The sequence below is a fragment of the Pristiophorus japonicus genome, chromosome 3 (genome assembly GCF_044704955.1).
Source record: "Pristiophorus japonicus isolate sPriJap1 chromosome 3, sPriJap1.hap1, whole genome shotgun sequence".
Taxonomy (NCBI): Eukaryota; Metazoa; Chordata; class Chondrichthyes; family Pristiophoridae; genus Pristiophorus; species Pristiophorus japonicus.
The window spans coordinates 82,892,112-82,909,340 of record NC_091979.1 but is presented as its reverse complement, the minus strand read 5'-3'; the positions used below and the strand labels follow the sequence as shown (position 1 = coordinate 82,909,340).

The following is a 17,229-nucleotide window of genomic DNA, read 5'->3' as shown; positions in this document are numbered from 1 at the left end:
ATTTGTCTATCTCGGCCTTCAATATATTCAATGACTCAGCTTCCACAGCTCTCTGGGTTAGAGAATTCCAAAGATTCACGACCCTCAGAGAATAAATTCCTCCTCATCTCCATCTTAAATGGGCGACCCCTTATTCTGAAACTATGTCCCCTGGTTCTAGATTCCCTCACGAGAGGAAACATCCTCTCAGCATCTACTCTGTCAAGCCCCCTCAGAATCTTATATGTTTCAATAAGATTACCTCTCATTTTTCTAAACTCCAATGAGTAGAGGCCCAACCTACTCATCCTTTCCTCTTAAGACAACCTCTTCATCCCAGGAATCAACCTAGAGAATCTTCTCTGAACTGCTTCCAATGCATATCCCTCCTTAAATAAGGAGACTAAAACTGTACGCAGTACTGCAGGTGTGGTCTCACCAACGCCCTGTACAGTTGTAGCAAGACTTCCCTACTTTTATACTCCATCCCCCTTGCAATAAAGGCCAACATTCCAATTGCCTTCCTAATTACTTGCTGTACCTACATGCTAACCTTTCGTGTTTCATGTACGAGGACCTCCAGATCCCTCTGTACTACAGCATTCTGTAGTCTCTCTCCATTTAAATAATATTTGTTTTTCTATTCTTCCTACCAAAGTGAATAACCTCACATTTCCCCACATTATACTCTATCTGCCAAATTTTTGCCCAGTCACGTAACCTATCTAGATCCTGTTGCAGTCTGTGTGTCCTCCTCACAACTTGCTTTCCCACCTATCTTTGTATCAGCAGCAAATTTGGCCACAATACACTCAATCCTTTCATCCAAGTCATTAATATAGATTATAAATAGTTGAAGCCCCAGCACTGATCCCTGTGCACCCCACTGTTACAGTTTGCCAACCTGAAAATGACCCATTTATCCCAACTCTCTGGTTTCTGTTAGTTAGCCAATTCTCTATCCATGCTAATATATTACCCCCAACACCATGAGCTCTTATCTTGTGTAGTACAATCTTGATGAAACTAGATCAAGCGCTCACTCTTCCACCCCCTAGGTAATTATACTTCTACTATAGATGCTGATGCATACAAGCATGGGGAAATACTAGACACATTGCAAACTAGGGCAAGGTGCTCTTCCCTCTACTGTAATAAATTGGAGTAAATTGAAAGGAAAAAAAAGTTTGAAATTGGAAACCAAAAATAAAGCAAATATCAATTTTATGAAATTGATTATGGATTCCTGTCTACCTTTAGCTCAGAGGATTGACAGGCAAGAAAGAGATAATGCAGAAAAGGTAAATTGCAAAGTTTTCAACAATATTAGGCCCCTACTAAAAAGGTATTTTTTTGTCTGGTCAGTAGCGACCTCAATGAAAAGTAGGAAAGAATCATATACTTCTCAACAGATTAGTAGATACTGCTTGGCTGGCAAATGGGCACTAATCCTGGACACAGACTTACATTCTAACAACTTAATTTAAATTGGAGAAGCATTGCCACAGGCATTCACTAATAATGGCTGCTGTGTAGAAATGCACAGGTTTATTCTGAACCAGAAGCCTTTTAAGTTAATTAAAGTACTTGTCTATCATTATGTGCTTAATGATTGTCTTCTATTTCAACACAGAACCTTTGTATTCATGGCCGAAAAGCCATATTACAATGGTCAACAATCTACATTCTATGAGCAAAAACGGCATCTTTACTTTCTATAGAAATAATGTCCATACCCTACCTCACCATGCCATCAGATATAGTAGTTTCCACATATCTGATGCTGCTGTATTGCTGTCAGTTTCAGCAACCACACCATTCAATTCTTTAGGTTACACTGTAAATACTGCGCACACACAGGCCGAAATCTTACTGGCACTGCGGACCTGCTGTCAAAATGGTCGTGATTGACAGTGGGGCAGAAGATCGCTCTGAACCGCCTCCTTGTGAATTTCCCAAGTGCCAGCTGTGGCTGTGGTTTGCAGGCCCAGCACTAACCGACGTGTCAGGCAATTGAGATAGTTTAGAAGCTGTTTAAAGCTCTATAAGCAGCATTTTACAATGTCCTAATGATTTTTCCAAGTTTTTTTTTCCCAAGGTTCCCGTCCCTAGAGGATCGCGTCAGGTTCTCAATGACTCTCCATTGCCGTGAATAGTTGACAGCTGCAAAAGTGGTATAAAAGCTACCATTTCACAGCTGTTCAATTTCCAATCTTAGAAGCTGGAGCCTTCAGGATTTGGAATACACTTTTCAGTTTTATGAAGGTTTGAAGTGTTTGCAGTGAAAACTCTATCCAGTATCACCTCCTTGGAGCAACCTCTCTCACCACTGACAGATCGCTTCTTTCATCTCAACTTCAGATGCCATCTATTCCATCAGCATCGGTGCCCTTAAAAACATCTCACCTTAGTCCTCAGAATCTCACCACGATCAGCCCCAACACCAACATCACTAGACATACCAGCATCACCAACAATAACACGAACCTTCTCCGCAATCACCTGATGCGCGCAGGACACAGGGCTTCAGCACCCGACCACATTACTGCCCGGGATGGCCTCACCATGGCCAGATTTACTTCACTTGACGCTATACAGCCTGGCTGCCACATGATGTGCCAGGTTGGCACCACCCCACACCAATACCATAAAGCATCCCTGCAATGCCCAGGCCTTTCCTTTCACACATCACCATTGGGGTGGGGTACCGTTATGTCTCACCATTCACTGCAACTCACTAAGCCACTTCCAAAGGTGCACACAGATCTGTCCAAGAACACAATGTGTTAAAAATAAAGATTTCAATGTTTGACAAACCATTAGCAGAAACTTTACATCAGCATTGGCAATAACACCCAAATGCCTACCCTTGTGTGTTGTTAGTTGGTATGATTGGACAAGAGTGTGTGTGAGGGGTGGCTAATGAGATGGGGATGTGATAATGTACATAAAGAGAGGGGGATGGGTGGAGGTGCAAGATAAGTTGGTGTGAGTAAGGATGTGCAGGAGTAGGGTTGGGAAGGCAGAGTGGTGGGGATGTGATAAGTGGTTGAGTGTGTCTTTGCAGTAAAGTTTCGTGATCCATCGAGGTCATTGAAAAGTTTGTGCCACTGCAGCTAGGAGCCCCTGACGACATCCCTGCTTGTGCCCTCCTGTATAATGTGCAACCAGGCTGCGTTGGTCTCCTGGGGAGGTCTTTTCCGCCCATTGGAGGGGAAGAAAAGCTCCCTGCATGCTGTGACTCCCTCCATAAGCATCAGGAGGGAGTAATGGGAGAACCTGGGTGCAGCTGTGCACCTAAGTGCAGTTCTCATCAGTGTTTGCAAATTCATCATTACATCATGTCGGAGGCCTGGATTGATACAACTGCAGTGTCGGTATTCGCCAAGGACGTCACCTGCCCCAGTCCTGTCAAATTTGGTAAAATCCAGCCCATAGTATATTTGTTACACAATACTGCAATTGGTCTGATAAAATGCATTTCAATCGAACACAGGAAAATACGACAAGCTTTACCTGAAGTTTTGCAGGTCATCTCATCAATTTCTAAAGTATAACCTTCATCACAGGTGCACCTGAAAGAGCCTCTTTCATTGTAACAAATCTGGCTACAAATGCCTGGTGGATTACATTCATCAATATCTTCACAGGTCTTGGAATCATTTGTAAGCTGATAGCCACTTGAGCAAGTACACTGTGCACCAAAGGGCCCCTGAATACATCCATGTGTGCAGCCTGCATTATTTTCATTGCAGCTCTCTGTATCTAGTTTTTGTCATAAACAGAAGCATAAATAATTTTAGGACAATATTTTTCAGCCTTTATTTAAAAAAATAGCCTCAACAGTTCTACATCATATTTCAATCAAATGTTTAGTATGACCTGCATGCAAAACAAATAGCCTCTCAAAGTTCATTTTTCTTTTTTTGGTTAATTAAAAGGATAGGATCATCTTCAAATACATCTTGCAAGATTAAAACTCCACAGAACCAATTTGAGAAGAGGTAATATGATCATATAGTACAGCATAAATGTTATAATTTTCTTTTGACAGTTGATGACTGTCACACTGGATATTCCTAGAACGACAGAATGGAACTTCTGCCTCATTGGACAATACAGACCATTAAAAAGTGCATTCAAATAATTATCATCTGCACACAGGCTATTTGTATCTTTCATATTTAGCTGTGCCTTTAGTCTAAAAATGCAATCCAGACAACACAGCTCCGAGATCAGAGGAATTTCCATTGTTAGAAACCATTTCCTAATTAGTTTCTGTTAATACTCTAAAATTCAGTGTGATTAATGGAATTTATAACTAATATACAGGTACGAAAAGTGGGAAAATTTGAATAACTGGTCTCTGAACATTAATACAGAGATGTCTGAGACAGCAAAATCGAAGTAAACAACTGATTTTAAAATTAAGCTACCTTCAAGAACACATATTGGCCTGAAAATAGCGGCCTCTCCGAGTGTGTATGATGTGCGCAAGCGCCCTCGCAAATGATTCGCAGCACGTGATGCGCATGTGCCGAGAACCAGCTTTTGTGATCTGTCAAAATGTCTTTTGACAGTTCCAACGCATCCCTGGGAGAAGGACATTCACATAAGAGATTTGGGCTATTTTCCCAACTCTTGCCCAGTCAAACTCTTAAAGCTGGTAAAAGCAGGCGTATAGCCTACTTTTACCAGCGTAAGAGTTTTAAAACATAAAAAAATTAAATGTTATCACTATTTATATTAAAAACCCTGTCCATTAAAGCAAGTCTATTTTTAACCCCAGTAAAACATATTCAAAACATTTCAAAAAAAAATATTTTTTTCTGAAACATTTAATTAAATTCAATTTCAATTAATTTTAAAAATGTGAGGTGCTTTTTTAATTTATTGTGTTGTGTTTGTGTTTTTGGGGGTATTTTCATTGATAATAATGGCAGCTCATACAAACGGAGCTCCCATTATCAATGAGAATACTCCATGTTCATTGGTGGTTCAGGCCCTCATGATCCCAGGTTGTGCTTACGTTCCTAGGATGTGTGAGCCCATATGCTGGGCTGTGCATCTAGGCCTCAGACCACAAGTCTATGATCCTCCGGGACTACCAGGTACTTACAGGAAAAACATTTCGGTCAGAGGCATCCGCCCGCAGGAAGCCTCTGACCGCAATGTTCAGGCCATTATGAAATGTAAATATTTAATTTATTCCCAGAGTACTCATTTACAAATTACCTGTACAACACTGAGAAACCATAATAACTTGTAATATTGAACCCAAAAGTATGATTACTATAATTGAGAACTGCTGTTGCTATCGTATTCAGAGAAAATTGGGAATACATCAATCTTAAATCATATAATTAATACTCATCAAGAGCAATAAAAGCTAGGGTATATAATAAGCTCAAAGTCAACTGAAGTGAGGGCGAAACACTATAAAAACAGTAATTGAAATCAATCTGCATGTGTCTAAATGGTCAATATTGTAATTTAGGATCAATTGAACTGTGTCCCTATCCTGAAGATAAAGTACAATTGTCCACTTGTGGCAGACCACTAATAACTTTAGATTCCTGAGACATTGGGACCGCTTCTGGGGGAGGTGTGACCTGTACAAGCCGGACAGGTTGCACCTCAACAGAGCCATGATCAGTATCCTCACGGGAGGTTTCGCTAGTGCTGTTGGGGAGGGTTTAAACTAGCTTAGCAGGGGGATGGAAACCGAATTCAGTGGGGAGAGAAGCAAAGCTGGAATTGGGCAGCAGAGAAGTAGTAGAAGTGAATTTAGAAGACAGAGAAAACAAGGGCTGGAAAATAGGCAACAGGGGAGTTTGGTAATACTAAATCATATATACTTCAAAGCAAGGAGTATAGGAAATAAGGTACATGAGCTGAGAGCACAGATTGACACTTGGGAGTACGATATTATAGCTATTACTGAGACATGGCTGAAAGGAGGACAGGTACAGCAGCTGAACATTCCTGGTTACAGGGTTTTCAGACGGGGGGGGTGTAAAAAAGGAGGGGGGATCACAGTATGAATTAAAGTAACAATTACAGCTGTGAGAAGGGATGATATGTTAGAGGGGTCATCAAATGAGGTCCATAAGGGCTGAATTGAAAAACAAAAAAGGGGCGATCACACTACTAGGAGTGTACTACAGACCCCCAAGCAGTCAGAGAGAAGAACAAATATGTGGCTAAATTGCTGCAAAGTGAATAAACTATAGAGCTATAATAGTGAGGGATTTCAACTGCCCTAATATTTACTATTTACTGTGAATGGTACGGAGGGTGCGGAATTCCTAAAATGCATTCAAGAGAACGTCTTTAGCCAGTATGTAACAAGCCCAACAAGGGAGGGGAGTGGTTCTGGACTTGGTTTTGGGGAATGAAGAGGGGTAGGTAGAAGGGGTATTGATTGATTTATTGGTTTGATGAAAATGATCAGGAGATTGAAGAACTAATAGATCGCAAGCGCAAAGCATTTCTGAGCCTCAGGCAACAGCCCAACTCGGGAGCTGTAAAACAACATTACAGACGGCTCAAGGCTCAGGTCCAACAAAAAACTCGGGACCTAAAGAACAGGTGGTGGATGGAGAAAGTACAGGCGATACAACAACTGGCCGACAGCCATGATGTGCGAGGATTCTTTGCTGCAGTCAAGGCCACCTACGGCCAAACTCCCAAGACCCCACCCCACTCCTGGCCAAGAATGGGGAAACATTCATCAAGGACACCGAGGCTGTCAGAGCTCGATGGAAGGAGCACTTCGAAGATCTCCTCAATCGAGACTCTGCCTTTGACTCGAGTGTTCTCGATTCTATCCCGCAGCATGCCACCCGCCACCAACTCAGTGAAACTCCAACGTTGCATGAGGTTGGCAAAGCCAAAAAACAGCTTAAAAATAACAAGGCTACGGGTGCGGATGAAATCCCTGTTGAGGCGCTAAAATATGGCGGAGAGGCGCTGTTACATAACCTTATCTCTCTCATCTGGAGGGAGGAGAGCATGCCGAGAGATCTCAGAGATGCAGTGATTGTGACCATTTTTTAAAAGGGGACAAGTCCAACTGCAGTAACTACAGGGGAATCTCCCTGCTTTCAGCTACTGGGAAAGTTGTCGCTCGAGTTCTCCTCAATCGTCTTCATCCTGTGGCCGAGGAGCTCCTCCCGGCATCACAATGCGGATTTCGTCCTCTACTGGGCACAACAGACATGATCTTTGCAGCGGGCCACTTGCAGAAAAAATGCAGGGAGCAGCGCCAGCCCTTATACATGGCCTTTGACACTGTCAACCGCGAGGGTCTATGGAGCAACCTCCTCCGTTTCGGATGCCCCCAAAAGGTTGTCAACATTCTTCGCCTGCTTCACGATGACATGCAGGCAGTGATCCTTACCAATGGATCCATTACAGACCCAATCTATGTCCAGACCGGGGTCAAACAGGGCTGCGTCATCGTTCCAACCCTCTTCTCAATCTTCCTCGCCGCCATGCTCCACTTCACAATCAACAAGCTCCCCGCTAGAGTGGAATTAAACTACAGAACCAGTGGGAAGCTGTTTAACCTACGCCGCCTCCAGGTCAGGTCCAAGATCACTCCAACTCTATCATTGAGATGCAGTATGTGGACGATGCCTGCATCTGTGCACTTTCAGAGGCTGAACTCCAGGATATAGTCAATGTATTCATTGAGGCAAATGAAAGCATGGGCCTTACGCTTAACATCTGTAAGACAAAGATCCTTCACCAGCCTGTTATTGTCGCACAGCACTGCCCTCCAATCATCAAGATCCACGGCGCGGCCCTGGACAACGTGGACCATTTCTCATATCTCGGGAGCCTCTTATCAACTAAGACAGACATTGATATGGAGATTCAGCATCGCCACCAGTGCGCCGGCGCTGCTTTCGGCCACCTGCGGAAAAGATTGTTTGAAAACCAGGCCCTCAAATCGACCACCAAACTCATGGTCTACAGGGCTGTAGTAATACCCGCCGTCCTGTATGGGTCTGAGGCATGGACGATGTACAGAAGGCACCTCAAGTCGCTGGAGGTATATCACCAACGATGTCTCCGCAAGATCCTGCAAATCTCCTGGAAGGACAGGCGCACCAACATCAGTGTCCTCGACCGGACTAACATCACCAGTATTGAAGCACTGACCACACTTGATCAGCTTCGCTGGGCAAGCCACATAGTATGCATACCAGATACGAGACTCCCTAAGCAAATGCTTTATGCGGAGCTCCTTCATGGTAAACGAGCCAAAGGAAGTCAGCGGAAACGTTATAAGGACACCTTCAAAGCCTCCCTGGTAAAGTGCGACATCACCACTGACACCTGGGAGACTCTGGCCGCAGACCTCCCGAGGTGGAGAAAGTCCATCTGGGAGGGCGTTGAGCTCTTTGAGTCTCGACGCAAGGAGCATGAAGAGGCCAGACGCAGGCAGCGGAAGGAGTGCGCGGCAAACCAGCTCTACCGACCCCTTCCCCCGACGAATGTCTGTCCCACCTGTAACAGGGTCTGTGGCTCCCGTATCGGACTGTTCAGCCATCAAAGAACTCACTTAGGGAGTGGAAGCAAGTCCTCCTTGATTCCAAGGGACTGCTTATGATGATGGTTTGTGAAATGAAGAGGGATAGGCGGAAGGGGTATTAGTGGGAGAGCATTTTGGTGCTCGTGATCATAATTCAGTAAGATTTAGGGTAGTTATGGAAAAGGACAAAGAGGGGCCAGGAATAAAAGTTCTCAATTGGGGTAAAGCCAATTTTGCTGAGCTGAGATGGGATTTGGCCAAGGTGGACTGGAAACGGCTACTTGATGGTAAATCAGTGTCAGAGCAGTGGGACGCATTCAAGGAGGAGATCCTGCGGGTACGGAGCAAGTATGTTCCCTTAAAAAAAAAAGGGTGGTGCGAACAAATCTAGAGTCCCCTGGATGTTAAGGGACATACAGGGCAAGATAAATTAAAAAAAGGGAAGTTTATGACCAGATACCAGGAACTCAACATTGCAGAAGCTCCAGAGGAATATAAGAAGTGCAGTATAAAACAGATATCAGGAAAACAAAGAGGAAGCATTGAAAGAATGTTGGCAAGTAAAATCAGGGAAAACCCAAAGATGTTTTATAAATACATTATGAGCAAGAGAATAACTAGAGAACAAGTGGGGCCTATTAGAGACCATAAAGGAAATGTGTGTGTGGAGGAGGAAGGCATAGGTAGAATTCTTAATGAATACTTTGCATCCGCTTTCACAAAAGGGGCAATGCAGAATTTGCAATGAGGGAGGAGGACTGTGAAATATTAAACAAGATAAATATAGTGAGAGAGGAAGTTAGATGTGGGTAGAATGTTCCCGATGTTGGGGAACTCCAGAACCAGGGGACACAGTTTTAGGATAAGGGGTAGATAACTTCTTCACTCAGAGAGTTGTTAACCTGTGGAATTCTCTACCGCAGAGAGTTGTTGATGCCAGTTCATTGGATATATTCAAGAGGGAGTTAGATATGGCCCTTATGGCTAAGGGGATCAAGGGGTATGGAGAGAAAGTAGGAAAGGGGTACTGAGGGAATGACCAGCCATGATCTTATTGAATAGTGGTGCAGGCTCGAAGGGCCAAATGGCCTACTTCTGCACCTATTTTCTATGTTTCTATGTAAGTATTAAAGGGCTTAGCAGCTTTGAAAGTGGATAAATCCTCAGGCCTGGATGAAATGTATCCCAGGCTGTTAAGAGAAGCAAAAGAGAAAATAGCAGAAGCTCTGAGCATCATTTTCCAGTCCTCTCTGGCTTCAGGTGCAGTGCCAGAGGACCGGAGGATTGCTAATGTAACTTTGTTTAAAAAGGGAGAAAAGGATAGACCAAGTAATTACAGGCCAGTCCTAACTTCTGTCATGGAAAAATTATTGGAAAAAATCCTGAGAAACAGGGAAGACATGGATTAATCAAGGATAGTCAGCATGGATTTATTAAGGGAAGGTCGTGTCTGACTAACTCGATTGAATTTTCTGAGGAGGTAACCAGGAGGATCAATGGGGGAAGTATGTATGATGTAGTATCATCATCCATCAAGACAGTCCCTTGGAATCGAGGAAGACTTGCTTCCACTCCCAAAGTGAGTTCTTTGATGGCCGAACAGTTCGATACGAGAGCCACAGACCCTGTTACAGGTGGGACAGACATTCGTAGAGGGGAAAGGGTGGATGGGGCTGGTTTGCCGCACACTCCTTCTTCTGCCTGAGCTTGACCTCTTCACACTCTTTGCGTTGAGACTCGAAGAGCTCGATGCCCTCCCGGATGCACTTTCTCCACCTCGGGCAGTCTTCGGCCAGGGTCTCCCAGGTGTCAGTGGTAATATCGCACTTTACCAGGGAGGCTTTGAGGGTGTCCTTATAATGTTTCCGCTGTCCATCTTTGGCTCGTTTACCATGAAGGAGCTCCGCATAAAGATTTGCTTAGGGAGTCTCGTATCTAGCATGCGAACTATGTGGGCTGCCCAGCGAAGCTGATCGCGTGTGGTCAGTGTTTCAATCCCGGGAATGTTAGCCTGGATGAGGACACTGATGTTGGTGCGCCTGTCCTCCCAGGGGATTTGCAGGATCTTGCGGAGACATCGTTGGTGATATATCTCCAGTGACTTGAGGTGCCTTCTATACATCGTCTTTGCTTCAGATCCATACAGACCATGAGCTTGGTGGTAGATTTGAGGGCCTGGTCTTCAAACACCCTTTTCCACAGACGGCCGAAGGCTGCACTAGCACACTGGAGGCGATGTTGAATCTCCACATCAATATCTGCCTTTGTTGATAAGAGGCTTCCGAGATATGGGAAACGGTCCACGTTGTTGAGGGCTGCGCCATGAATCTTGATGACTGGGGGGACAGTGCTGTACGGCAGGGACAGGCTGGTGGAGGACCTTTGTCTTACGGATGTTAAGCATAAGGCCTATGCTTTCATATGCCTCAATGAATACTTGACTATATTCTGGAGTTCAGCCTCAGAATGTGCACAGACGCAGGTGTCATCCACATACTGCAGCTCAACGACAGAGGTTGGGGTGATCTTGGACCTGGCCTGGTGTTGACGTAGGTTAAACAGCTTCCCACTGGTTCTGTAGTTTAGTTCCACTCCAGCGGGGAGCTTGTTGATTGTGAGGTGGAGCATGACAGCGAGGAAGATTGAGGAGAGGGTTGGAGCAATGACGCAGCCCTGTTTGACCCCGGTCCGGACGTGAATTGGGTCTGTAATGAATCCATTGGTAAGGATCACGGCCTGCATGTCATCGTGAAGCAGGCGAAGGGTGTTGACAAACTTTTGAGGGCATCCGAAACAGAGGAGGATGCTCCATACACCCTCACGGTTGACAGTGTCAAAGGTCTTTGTAAGATCGAAAAAGACCATGTATAAGAGCTGGCGTTGGTCCCTGCATTTTTCCTGCAACTGTCGCACTGCAAAGATCGTGTTCGTTGTGCCCCATAGGGTCGAAATTCGCATTGTGATTCCGGGAGGAGCTCCTCGGCAACAGGGAGACGACAATTGAGGAGAACTCTAGCGACAAGTTTCCCAACAGCTGATAGCTGGGAGATTCCCCTGTAGTTACCGCAGTCGTACGTGTCCCCTTTTTTAAAAATGGTCACAATCACTGCATCTCTGCGATCTCCCGGCATGCTCTCCTCCCTCCAGATGAGAGAGATGAGGTCATGTATCCGCGCCAACAGCGCCTCTCCGCCATACTTTAGCGCCTCAGCAGGGATTCCATCTGCACCCGTAGCCTTGTTATTCTTGTGGTATTTTATGGCTTTGCCTACCTCGTGCAATGTTGGAGTTTCACTGAGTTGGTGGCGGGTTGCATGCTGCGGGATGGAGTCGAGAACACTCGAGTCAAAGGCAGAGTCTCGAAAGAACTCTGCACCGGCCCGCTGCAATCATGGGCCAAAGGGACTGGCCCACACCCATCCCAGGCCGAAGGGACTCCACACCTGCCCACGCCTATCCCTGTGGTAGCACACCAGCTGTTCGTTGCGCTGGCAGACTTGGGGCGGACGTCGGGCCAGCCGAAGGGACTCCAATGTCGTCTATATAGATTTTAACAAGCTTTGATAAGGTCCCACATGGCAGAGTGGTCACGAAAGTAATAGCCCATGGGATCCAGGGCAAAGTGGCAAGTTGGATCCAAAATTGGCTCGGAGGCAGGAAGCAAAGGGTGTTGATGGATATTTTTGTGACTGGAAGGCTGTATCCAGTGGGATGCCGCAGGGCTCAGTGCTGGCTCCCTTCATTTTTGTGATATATATCAATGACTTGGACTTAAATGTTGGGGGTATGATTAAGAAGTTTGCAGATGACACTAAAATGGCTGTGTGGTTGATAATGAAGAAGAAAGCTGCGGACTGCAGGAAGATATCAATGTACTCGTCAGGTGGGAAGAACAGTGGCAATTGGAATGTAACGTAATGCATTTGGGGAGGTCTAACAAGGCAAGGGAATACACATTATATGGTACGACACGGAAGAGGAACAAAGGGATCTTGGGAGTGCAGGTGTATAGATCCCTAAAGGTAGCAGGCCAGGTAGATAAGGTGGTTAAGAAGGCATATGGAATACTTGCCTTTATAAGTCGAGGCATGGAATACAAGAGCAAGGGAGGTTATGTTTGCACTGTATAAAACACTGGTTAGGCCGCAGCTGGAGTACTGTGTACAGTTCTGGTCACCACATTACAGGAAAGATGTGATTGCACTGGAAAGGGTGCAGAGGAGATTTACAAAAATGTTGCCTGGACTGGAGAATTTTGGCTATGGGGACAGATTGGAGATGCTGGGTCTGTTTCCTTTGGAAAAGAGGAGACTAAGGGGAGACCTGATTGAGGTGCATAAAATTATGAGCGGCTTGGATAGTGGATAGGAAGGATCGATTTCCCTTGGCAGAGGGGTCAACAATTAGGGAGCATAGATTTAAAGTAATGGGGGGAGGTTTAAAGGAGATAGCAGGGGAAATTTCTTCACCCAGATGGTTGTGGGGGTCTGGAACTCACTGCCTGAAAGGGTGGTAGAGGTAGAAACCCTCACCACATTTAAAAAATACTTGGATGTGCACTTAGAAAGGCTACGGACCAAGAGCTGAAAAGACAGATTAGGCTGGATAGCTCTTAGTCGGCCAGCGCGGACACGATGGGTCGAAATGGCCTCCTTCCGTGCTGTAAATTTCTATGATTCTATGAACCCATCCATGTGTTGTTGCAGGAGGTAGACAGATGGGATGAATTTATTTTCTCGTAATCCAGATTTTGAAGCAAATTATAGTGCCTTCCACGGTGTGTTAGCTACAACACAGATTAATAACTAAAACTTGGAGCTTCTGATCTGCATAGCTGTGTCAAACCATGCATTTACTCACTGAACCATCAGGTGATCTCATTCAAAATAACTAGGATTAACATTACCTTTACAATAGTGGATAAGATACAAACACATTATACACTCATCTTCTGATATTAAGAACAGTAAATTCTAGGTTCAGGTGGGGGTTTTTTTCAGTCCTCCCAATGCCATTCACTATGAACGCATTCAAGTTTTATAGTAAAAGGTCAATTTCAGGAATGTTTAAGCTTGGGTACAATGCCAACCCTCATTCTACTCCACTGGCTCCCTGCTAAAACAAAGAGCCGTAAATTCAGAGCAAACTGTGGAGATCAGTGCAATGAGTAGATTGCCCACCATAGAAATATGAGAAACTTAAACATCTTCAGAACTTTAAAAATTTAAAAATGGCAGAAGTGTTAGCTCTTCTCTGTCATTTTTTTTTAAATTGCAGAACAATAATTACAGTCACATTCTCTTGAATAATGAACTAATGTTTGCTTTGCATTATATACAAAATATATATTTACTGATATCAGTTTCATGAGTAATTCAAGGATCTCATGTTTAAATATTTTTCCATTCCAGTTACAAAATTGGAAGTGATGCCGAAAATGAAATACAATCTGCAGGATGCATTGTCAGCATAGTGCTAGTACTGCTGACATACACTGACTCCTAGCCCTGCAATGCCAAAAATGTTAAAATGTCATCCGTGTGTTTAAATCTTCTCATAGCCTTGCCCCTCCCTAATACTGTAACCTCTTCCAGATCTTCAACCCCTCCCCCAACCCTCCAAACTCTTTGTTCCTCCAACTCTGGCTTCGTGGGCATCCCCACCTTTCCTTCATCCCACCATCGGCAAATTTGCTTTGAGTTCCTAAGTCGCCCCCTCTGGAATTCCCTCCCTAAACTTCTCCAACTTGCTCTCCTCCTTTAAGACCCTCCTTAAAACCCACCTCTTTGACCAAGCTCAGTGGCCATTTTTTTCTGAATATGTATCTGTAAGCACCTTGGAGCAGTTTGCTACATTAAAGGCTCAATATAAATGCAAATTGTTCTAGTACAATAGTAGTACCAATTGTAGAGTCATAGGGGCCAAAATTGCCCCGCGTGGAGTTTGGGGCGGTCACTTCAAATTAAATGATAGTTTAACACCGGGGTGGGAAGCGCAGCCGCCGGCCCAGAATTTGCCCCTTTGAAGAAAAAAAATGTTGGGGGTGGTAACCGGGCATTCGCGCTAATCGTGGGGCTTGGCACAAACCACTTTTCATTGGCGGAGCCAGAGGGGTAATTCCGGTATGGGGGGGCACTCTTGCCGCCGTGCCCAGGTGAAAACGCTTTAGCGCCCCATTAGCACCTCCCAGCTTTACTGGGCCCTGAGTTCATTATAAAGAATATGGGAAATATTTAAAGTAATTTACTTACTGCAGAGTGGAGATTCATCTGCACCATTTGGGCAGTCTGTAGTACGGTCGCAAACCTTATCCAAATTCAGACAGATGCTGAGACCTGGGCACCGCCACTGGTTTCCGGGACATTGAAACGGCTGTGTTGGACAGTCTCTTTCATCACTCATGTCCCTACAGTCATTATCACCATCGCACAGCCAGTCTCTGAAGACACAGTTTCCATTATCACACCGGAAATAGCTGGCAGAACAGTTCTTTAGTGAACAGCTAAGATGTTCATCTGATCCATCAGTACAGTCTGCATGACCATCACATTCCCAATTTGATGGTATACAAGCACCATCATCTTGACACTGGAATTCATTTTGGTGGCACATACCTGGTGGTCGAGTGGCTACGAAAAGAAAAACAAAAGCTTACAATTTTGCAATCAAAGTTTTGTCAAGGGTTATATAAAGCAATCCTTTGTGTCAATTAATACGTGACAAACTGCTATTGGGGAAGATCACTAAAGTGATGTTTATCATATAAAATGGCTCGGGTAAAATCCATGAAAACATAAGATAGCAATAAATTATTGACACTGGCCCCTAAGTTAGTTAACTGAACAAATTGAGAGGTTAGAGAAAGAAACTGGACATGCACTGGATCATAAGTTGGTGCATGCAACTGACTCAGGGCCTGCGTTGCAATGGAAATGAGGTGGGGAGGGGGTGTTCCTGGCCTTTGTTTCCATAAACTTTAGGAACACCAAGAACAATTTCAAACCAAAACAATGCAGCAAGGGAACAGTGTTACATAGAAAATCAACCATCGATCAGCTCTAAATTTATATACATACGGCATCCCGCCTCATCAGATTGATCACTGCAATCAAAAACGCCATCACAATGGTAGAAATTGCTGATGCACTGCCCTCCTCTTGCACATTTAAACTGATAGGAAGTGCAGTTATACACTGTAAAGAAATTAATTCTAGTTTAGGAATCTGAACCATAAAGTATTATTGTTCAAAAATGCTTAAGATAAATGTGGCCAGCACCATTTTTCTGGGCTCTGATGGCCTCTGATTGTGGCCATCACCATTTTTCTACACTCACCACAGCCCTGTTCATCCAATCCATCCAGGCAGTCTTCATCACCGTCACAAACGTAAGCTGGGTCAATGCACCGATGTTCTGGGCACAAGAATTGTTCAGGCTGGCAGGTACTTGTGAAATCTTTATTTTTAAGGAAAAAAGAGATTTCAGAAAGAAAACAGCCTTAACTTTGTACTGACAGTAACATTTTATTTAGCTACTGTTGCAGACTTATAGGTGATCAATCCTACTTCACATACCTATTTAACAACCAAATACAAGGAAGTTAATGACCGAGTTTTTTAGAATTCATTTATCACACTGGTTAATGTAGCAGAGTCCGAGTTGTTCTTTCGTGAGTTTGAAAGAATAACAAAATCTGCATTATCTGGAGCATGCTTATTTTCCATGTATGAAAGATTACCAATAATACCAAAGCAGTAATAATGTATGAAGTACTATCTCTACATTAAAGAACAATTGCAGGGGAACAATTAATGGCTGGGGTGGGATCAGTAGCCCGGGGGGTTAGCGGCAGCGATCGTGGTGGGGTGGTGCGGCAGTAGTGACAGTAATCTGCAGAGGAGGTGTACCAGCAGCAGACCGAGTTCCTTTAATATGGGGTCGGGAGCAGCATTCCTGCTCCTCCTGGGCCCACATTCATGAAAACTCTGAAGAGCCATTATCAGCTGGAACTTCACCTTTTCTATCCATATGCATACTATGTCCCACTGAAGTGGGAAACATTTTGACATGAAGCAAATCTTGGAGTGAAATTTCACATGTAGGAAATTTGGATGCCTGATGGGCTTATTAGTCAGCTAGCATATAACATTTACCAACAGATAGGAATGTTCTATCTACATCCCTGTACTGCCACTATTTGCCAAATAATTTTGAACCCAGTCAAAATAGAGCAGTGATTATTACAGTTTACCATTTTGACAAGCAGGTAATAAAGTTCTTGGCCCCAGTAAAAACCAAACTCTTCACCAATGTAGTTGTGCTGAGAAGAACCATCACGGTGGAAACATCAACCAGAAAAGTACATTTTACGGACACAGCAGTGAATTTTATTATGTGAAATCTACTGGTGACAACAGCAGCGATATTTGCCTCTGGTGGACATCCCCTAATCGACATACAAGAAAGCAGACCAGAGAAAACATGCTTAGCCAGTTCAACGCCATGGTCATCACCCATAGGAATGAAACATTCCATGCTGTTAAAAAAGAGAATTTATAAATTGGCTCACATGACTGTTTAGCCACAGGAGATTAAAATATTGATACAGTGGAAAGAAGTTGTAATGGAATGCTTGGATAGGAAAATCTGGATCAGGGAAAAAAAGCCAGAATGGATGCATCGGTTGTTGACTGGGGCCAACGTCCTTA

At 44.2% G+C, this 17,229-nt stretch overlaps 1 protein-coding gene across 1 annotated transcript in view; it reads right to left on the bottom strand.

The window, feature by feature from the left end:
* Window positions 1-17,229, bottom strand: part of lrp2a (low density lipoprotein receptor-related protein 2a) — a 522,167-nt gene that overhangs the window by 278,201 nt on the left and 226,737 nt on the right. Inside the window, exons 24-27 of the mRNA XM_070873618.1 lie at window positions 15,857-15,976; window positions 15,598-15,714; window positions 14,773-15,150; window positions 3,496-3,744 (exon numbers count right to left, since the gene is read on the bottom strand). Of these exons, the coding sequence (XP_070729719.1) occupies window positions 3,496-3,744; window positions 14,773-15,150; window positions 15,598-15,714; window positions 15,857-15,976 (864 nt within the window). The remainder of the gene's footprint in view (window positions 1-3,495; window positions 3,745-14,772; window positions 15,151-15,597; window positions 15,715-15,856; window positions 15,977-17,229) is intronic.